Below are 8088 nucleotides of genomic sequence, written 5' to 3' on the forward strand. Positions count from 1 at the left end.
TCTGCCATTTTTAAAAATCCCCCTCCCTCCTTCTCCCCCTCACTTACCTGCTGGCTGGATCCGCTGCTGCCTCTGAGGTCCATGTGGACTTTGGAGGCAGTGGCACAGAACTGAATGCTGGGCTTCTCAGCATTCAGCTCTGCACCACATATTTTTTGGGTTCAGGTTTAATAAACCCGAAAATTTTCAACTATCCCGGGAAAGCTGATATTTCCATTTAACGTTTTCTGGATTTGTTGAAAATTTATGAGTCTATTAAACACAAATCCGAAAAATACCAGGGGGGAAATGGTGCACAGCCCTAGTAAGTGTAGTTAAATCACCAGTGAGACAGTAGTATTTTTTGTGGAATTAATCTTATTTATAAGGTGGGTATGTCAACAGGAATGAACCAAACTACTAAAGAAAGCAATTGGTCAAAATTTCATCACATAATCAGTGTTTTGTTGTATATAAGATATTTTTACTTCTGCACATTGTAAAATATGTACTTTTACCTAGGTAACGATGGCTGATCCTTGTCAAGAATGCATGGACTATGCAGTTACTTTAGCAAGAAAAGCTGGAGAGGTAAGAATTATTTACCTTTCTGAAGGAAAATTTTGATTGAAGCTGTCATTTTAATATCTATATAGACTTACTGCAAAGCACATTGTGTTTTTATCTGCATTATTGAAGACCATATTATCTGCTCCTTTCTAAAAAGTCACATAAAGAATTTACTTACAGATAATCCGTGAGGCACTGAAGGAGGAAATAGCTGTCATGGTTAAAAGCTCTCCTGCAGATCTAGTGACAGTCACCGATCAGAAAGTGGAAAACATGATTATTTCTTCTATAAAAGAAAAATATCCTTCTCACAGGTACAGAATATTTTAGAAATCAAGTTTTATTATCAGTGAGATGCATCTGAAAAGCATGAATTATTATGAAGGATGTGCAGAATAACACAGTGAAAGCAACATCCTTAAAGTTGCACTTAACAGAATGTTCTAGTTTGCTGCTTGCAAGCCATTTTCCTACAAATATATCCTAGAAACAATCTTCTGAGCTGATTTAGCAACTATCTCTTCTACTGCTTTGGGCTTTTTCTGTTATCTCTGCTGATTTGCTTCATGACACAAAAAGTTTATATTTTGATTTTGTGGCCCTATTTATTTTTTTAAAAATTCCTCTAGTATAATTATATGAAAAAGTTTGCATAGTTGGCATTTATGCAACACTTTATATCAGTGAAAAGAAGCAAGGTGCGTAAAAAGAGAGAGAGGGTGGGTCAGATAGCCAGAAGAGGCAGAGTAATTTTATAGCAGCCAGCACTTGGATTCCCCAGTTTTCTAGAAGAAAGACTGGCCTTGAGTGTTGTACAAGATCAGAAATGGTCACATTAAAAAAGAGAAGTAGCCAGGAGAGAGACATCTCTGAGCAGTCAGGCATCTGAAGTTGTGAAATTGGTTTCTTACTGTCCAAGTTCGGTGTTCCTAGCTATTTGACTCAGGGCTAAATTGTTAATACTGTTATCTGTTAGAGTAGAGGCTTGCCCATATGCCTGGATTCACCCGGCAAAAAAGCCAAATTGCTATCCCTTTGTTCCACATCTCTTGGAGTAGAATTTAAATTAATGGTCTGTTGGACAGATCTTGACAAAATTTGGATGTATTTGCACTATTTGGACAAAAACTTGATTCAACTAGAATTACATTCATACAGTCAGGAGGACTCTGGTAATGGGGAGAAGGGAGCCATTGTGGTGTAGTGGTTAGGAGCGGCAGACTCTAATCTGGAGAATCAGGTTTGATTCCCCGCTCCTTCACATGATCAGCGGACTCTACTCTGGAGAACCAGGTTTGATTTCCCACTCCTCCACAATGAAGCCTGCTTGATCTGCAGTGAACACCCTTCCCTCGTTCCTCTTTTCTAAGTATGCAACATTTTATTGAGGGTCACCTCCCATTTTATAGGGGTCAGACTAATTCAGACCATTTTTTTGCAAGCTTGGATGGGGGCCTTGACCTTCTTGCCTTTGGCTAGTGCTCAGCGAGGATTCACCTGACATATCCCAGTTGCAAAGTCTTGTGTAAGGGCCCATGTAGGATTCCAAACAATCAGCTCAGCACAGTAAGAAGAGATGTTTGTATTTTTGCAGATTTAGTTGGATGGTACAGCCCTGTGTGAATTAATCTTTGCACTCTCACGGCATGACTTTACATTCCCATGGCATATAAGAAATGTATATGTGCTGGATGAGCGCTGGTTGTTGGAGTTGGCTTTACATTTTCGGGGATCTGAATGGCTCATGTGAAAAAGACTTGTGTGTTATACACGCTTCCAGATAAAGTATCTTAAACTCTTTTTAAAAATATTTGTTCATTCTAGTTTTATTGGCGAAGAATCTGTTGCAGCTGGTGCAGGAAGTATTTTAACTGATAAGCCCACTTGGATTATTGACCCTATTGATGGAACTACTAACTTTGTTCACAGGTATGTTTCTGCAACTGCCACGACATGTCCAGGGGAAACAATATTTGTGTAACTTACCTTATTTCACAAGAGTTTAGGGCTGTGCTGTGGAATGATCTTGTTTTCTTGATTTGTTCTTAGTATGGAGGAGCTATTTAAGGTTTTGTCAGAGCTGCAATAATTCCATAATTGACACTTAAACAATACCTGACTCATTTTTCTTACAAATTCAAAGACTTAATTTCAATAGTATGTGCAGTATACTTAACTCTTTTTTATTTTCAGATTTCCCTTTGTAGCAGTTTCCATTGGCTTTGTAGTAAATAAAAAGGTAACTACCTGTGTTATTTTAATATTAAGTATAAAAAAGTTGCCATTTTATTGCCAGAATACACACCAGTGTATCACTAAACCTTGGCATTTCCTTGGTGGCAGATGGAATTTGGAGTTGTGTTTAGCTGTGTGGAAGACAAGATGTACACTGCTAGGAAAGGGAAAGGTGCATTTTGCAATGGGCAGAAGCTCCATGTATCACGACAACAAGGTGAGGCTTCTGTTTTGTGTTTATTGTTATTTTATAAAATGTGAAAGGAGGATTGACGGAATAATGGATTCAGAGCCAAGTATGGATAAAATACATTTCAGATGTCATTGGAATTGAGCTAATGACTTCAGTAGGTGGCTATCAACCAGGGAAGTGTGAGATTTCCAGATAAGCATGCCATTGGCAGGACTGTTTTTCCCTCCTCTAAACTGCCTCTCAACACTGAGTAGTTTCTAATAATTAAAACAGCACACAACACAGTTGCATGTTTTTAGTCTCTGTTTTAATAATTGGTTCAGAATAAAGTTGAAAAATCTGTGCAGAAGGGCAGGTTGTGATATTACTGGCTCCAGCCACGTCTCTATACACAGCCAGCATCAGGGGCTGATAGGCAGAACTGGTTTTTCTGAGCTTGATGCTGGATAGAAAATGGCTTGTGTGAACAAAATATAGTGAGTGCAAATTCTGCAGCAGCAGCACATCAATTTATGGGTGTCTGTCTGCAGACCAACACAGATTTTCATTACAATGGAAAAATAGCCAGAATCCTGTGGAATATAATTCTGGATCTGTAAGTCAAATTGGTACAATAGGACTGGTTCTTATTAAGACACTGTTAAATCAGTCTTGGTTTCCTCTTCAGATCCTTGTTGAATTACAAGTTGGATTATGGCAATAATGTAGATGACAGTAGGTCATGGCAATCCAGATAAGTCTGTCAGCAGGACAAACCATGTTCCTGACAGCTCTCATGGTATTATGCACAAAATGGAACTATATTTTGTTGATACCTTACTTAAAATGAACAGCTAGCAAAAGCAAATCAAAATTAAGGATACAGTAGATACCTTTATTTTTGCCATTTTCCCCCACCCCAGATATTACAAAAGCACTCATAGTGACCGAATTGGGATCCAGCCGTGAACCGGAGGTTTTAAAAACTGTTCTTTCTAATATGCAAAGGCTTCTCAGCATTGGTATACATGGGTATGTCATTTATAAAATTTCTTTTGAAAAATCTTAACTTGTACTTAATTTATTCTTTTAATAGTGCCATCCTAAGTAGTGTTACACCCTTATAAGCCCATAGAACTCAAGGGGCGTAGAAGGGAGTAATTGAACTAAGGATAACACAGCAAGTTGCTCCTTAATTAACAAGTTTGCCCCATGAATAGTACTGAAAGGTACTTCTCAGGGTGTAAAAGAATGGCCCCCTCCCATGCACTCAGGGACCCAAAGACAAATCTTTCCAGTTTCAGTATGCTGCTTGCAGAAGCAAAGGGAACTTCTTGTGCTTGAGCCGGAACAGGAGCAGAGGTATTGTGTGAGGCTGTTACCACTTTGTAAGTTGCCTCCAGGAATGGTTTTTGATTGAAAGAGTTGGCTAGAAATACCTTACTGAAAATAAAAGCCACATGCCTCCTATCTTCAAGGTTTTTTTTGGGGGGGGGGTTGCCGTCAGGTGACAGCTGACTTATGGCGGCCGGTAGGGTTTTCAAGGCAAGAGACGTTCAGAGGTGGCTTGCCATTGCCTGCCTCCGCATCATGCCCCTGGTATTCCTTGGAGGTCTCCCATCCAAATACTAGCCAGGGTCAGGTCTGAGAGTGTGTGACTGGCTCAATGTCATCCAGCAAGTTTCCATGGCAGAGTGGGGATTCAAACCTGGGTTTCCCAGGTCCTAGTCCAACACCTTAACCCTTACACTACTCGGGCTCTTCAAGGTATTGGGGCGGGGGGTTTACACAGGAACAAAGAATAGAGGTATGTGAGATAGGAGGCAAGTGAGAAGCAGCAGAGAAAGTATTGCTAAAGGGACTTTGACTACCTAAAATGTTTTGAATGAGCTCCTTCTTTTCTTGCATCTCTCTGGGAAGTAGGTTGCTTATTGGCAGCACCATTAGACCCATATCTCAAAGTGGTTTGTTTCAAGTATGACAATGTGGTTCTAAAAGTAAAATTTAAGGTTGCGTTGTCGGTATATTAATATTTTATGATTTCCAAAAATGAATGAATGATTTGATCACTGTGGTTGCTGCTGTGACCAATAGCATGGTCATAGTGGGTTGAAATCAAATGTCTGTTTCCACCAGTATGGGACACCTCTGCTAAGGGAGAGGGGAGAGGGTTTTTCTTTTGCCAAGTCCTGCAACAGATCCCCAGTTCACTCCTGTCCCCAAAAGGAGGATTCCTGGGGGTTCATGGGGCTACTGAGCGGGTGGTCTTATTCCATTGGCAGAGTTTGGCTGAGAGTACTTCGGATCATTTTTCACATCAGTATCGCAGATGACATCCACGGGTATAGTAATTCTTCGGTAATATACGTTCTCTGTTGTAGGATTAGAGCAGTTGGGACAGCAGCTGTAAATATGTGTCTGGTGGCAACAGGAGGAGCAGATGCCTATTATGAGATGGGGATTCATTGCTGGGATATGGCAGGAGCTGGAATCATTATTACTGAAGCTGGTGGAGTTCTGCTTGACATCTCAGGTAAAATGTGTGAGAAACAAAACCAAAAATATTGGAAAGGACACCTGGCATATGCAGGTAATCTCTTATGAACAGTTAGCTAACAACAAGAGGTTGGATCCTATGCTTTGTTCCACTGGTTCATCTGGCTGTTGGATTTGTGCAAGGTTTCAACCCATTCTAAACGCTCTGCAGCCCCCTCCCCCACTGTTCGCCAGCATCCACTGACACACACACGCACATCCTGAGCAGCATTTTGGTAAGCACAGCAGGCTGCTTGGGGTAAGGACAGCTGAGAAAGTTCTGTTCTATGAGTTCTGTTGTGCTTGTACCATTTAAGATTTAACCCGTTTAATATCAGGTGACACCTATGCATTTAACCGTATCTTGGTTCCATTCAGTGGGATTTCGACACATCTGATTTGTGTAGATTGCAACCATTTGTGTGTCCAGCAAAATGCTTCAGGTTTGTAGTGGTTGTATGGGAAATGGTTGCTTTTCTGTGTCAGTGTATAAATGCATCTTTGTATGCTGAATGTTGAAGATGCTCCCTTCTTATAATGTCATGTTACTCCTTTCCAATTCTGCAGACTGTAGAGCTTCAGGTAGTAACAAGTCGAGCCCGTGAAACTTGTGGGGGGAATTCCATCTCCCCCCCCCCAATCACCACCGCAGATGACCCCGGCCCAGCAAGGCTCCCAGCCTCTGCTGCAGAGCCCTCTGCGACTTTCTCCCGCTCCCCCCATCACCACCACAGAGGACCCAGGCCCAATAATACCCCCCCAATATATATTTTTAATTTCTGATATTTCTGCAGATCTAGCAGGTCCCTTAAGTCGGCAGAAAAGCCTGTTGGGGTCAGTCTGCCCCCAGTCTGCAGATTTAAGTATCTGCAGTGTAGCGGTCAGTGCTGTGTAGGCAAATAGGTTTCTAGGTCTTGTATCTCACTAAGAAATACGTTACCTTGCTTAACCAGATGCCCCATAAGCAGTGATACAAGCTTTGAACTTTTCTAAGAAAAATTGCTTTTTATTGTAAATGCTTCAGAATATAAAAAGAATGTGGGATCAGGACATAGTGTACATCCATTCCAAGCACAATTCAAGTCAGTTACAGTTACATTGTAAGAAAAAATCTTAACAGAATATTTCAAAGTATAAGCAAATCATCTTAAGTAAGAGTTACAGTGGAAATACAGTAGAAATACCAAGTTCATCATACCTCTGGGAGTGCCATGCTTCTGGGGAGATTCTCTAGACAGGCTGGCAGCATGTCTGCTAGTGAACTCCCAATTTCTGAACAATTTAAGACCCCTTAAATACCTTTTTTCAAGGAGAACTTGAATCTATGTTTATGTTAGCCCCCAGCATCATATCTGATATCAAGACTTTTTTTCAAAACAATAATTGTCCTTCAGAACTTACCTCAAGGTTTCAGATATCTTCAAGGATTGTTTAGTCTAAACATATGTTGATATCTTCAATGTCAAAATAATATATCATAAGAAAATGACAGGTCAATGATGGCAGCAAGGCTATCTAACGTCATATAATGAAATCCAGTCACCCCCCATGTAGGCACTGTTCCAGTATTCAATAGGCTAGAATTAAGTGCTCTTATCTCTAGGTATATTAGGCAAAGGTTGCTGGCTCGAGCCCCACGTTGGGTTGTGTCAAACTACAGCCAGTTTCTAAGCAAGAGATCCTATAATTATCATTCATAGCAAACATTATACAATTTAAAGTAGCTATTCTATATGGTTCCTGACTATATGAGCCTGTAATACTGTCTGCCAACAACAGCAGGCAGGGGGCAGAGTTGGGAATTAGATATATAGATGCTTGACTTGTCTGGAGTGATTTGAAGATTACAGCCAAAGTCTTTTTTTTTCCTCACTGTGGATTAGATCCTGTGGATCTGTTCCACTGGTGGTGGCACTTTCCAATTTAACATTTATTTATTTATTTCTCACTGAAACTCAACGCAGATTTATGCCATTAAAACAATGCAATGAACAGTATAAAACTTACAGCAAATAGTGAATGATACTGGATTACAAAATTAGAGAACAGCGCAAAATAGCATGTATAATATATGTAATATAACAAACAATGCAATAGAGCTTTAGTTGAACCTAAGGCCACAAATCATTTTTTCTTTCTCTGTTCTCCCCTAGGCGGACCATTTGATCTGATGTCAAGAAGAATAATTGCAGCAAACAGCCAAGTTCTAGCAGAGAGGATAGCCAGAGAGATTCAGATTATCCCTTTGCAAAGGGATGATGCAACAAATTAAATGTCATCCTTTCACCCTACCTTTGATAGGCAGTTGGTCTGTGTCCATAAAAATACCTTTCAAGGACATAGTTTTGCACTTGAGTAGAATAGCAGACAAATATAAGTTTGGTCTGAACATTTCAAAGCCTGATACTTGAATTCCTCTTTCTTCTCATCTCCCCCCAAACTCCACATACATCCTGGATTTTAACTGTTGTCCAGTTTAGAAAGCACTTAAAAATATTACTGAGTGTAATTGTGTTGCTTACAGGAAGTGGGGTGGATTTGATGCTTTTTCATAAATATTATGTATAGCATATATGTGATTAAGAGTCTCTTCATTT

At 40.1% G+C, this 8088-nt stretch overlaps 1 protein-coding gene across 1 annotated transcript; it reads left to right on the forward strand.

The window, feature by feature from the left end:
• Nucleotides 1–495: 495 nt before the first annotated feature.
• IMPA1 (inositol monophosphatase 1) lies at nt 496–7819 on the forward strand. The gene is made up of 8 exons (XM_056854329.1): nt 496–570; nt 730–863; nt 2374–2478; nt 2743–2788; nt 2893–3001; nt 3880–3988; nt 5338–5489; nt 7645–7819. The coding sequence occupies exons 1-8, from the start codon at nt 508–510 to the stop codon at nt 7761–7763; spliced, it is 837 nt and encodes a 278-aa protein (XP_056710307.1). The 5' UTR covers nt 496–507; the 3' UTR covers nt 7764–7819.
• Nucleotides 7820–8088: the final 269 nt, after the last annotated feature.

The sequence above is a fragment of the Euleptes europaea genome, chromosome 8 (assembly GCF_029931775.1).
Source record: "Euleptes europaea isolate rEulEur1 chromosome 8, rEulEur1.hap1, whole genome shotgun sequence".
Taxonomy (NCBI): Eukaryota; Metazoa; Chordata; class Lepidosauria; order Squamata; family Sphaerodactylidae; genus Euleptes; species Euleptes europaea.

Excerpts from the sequence above, each read along its gene's own strand:
- IMPA1 (XM_056854329.1), top strand. The coding sequence starts at position 508 with ATGGCTGATCCTTGTCAAGAATGCATGGACTATGCAGTTACTTTAGCA. Across the intron at positions 571-729 it reads TAGCAAGAAAAGCTGGAGAG|ATAATCCGTGAGGCACTGAA; the intron begins GTAAGAATTATT and ends ATTTACTTACAG. Across the intron at positions 864-2,373 it reads GAAAAATATCCTTCTCACAG|TTTTATTGGCGAAGAATCTG; the intron begins GTACAGAATATT and ends TGTTCATTCTAG.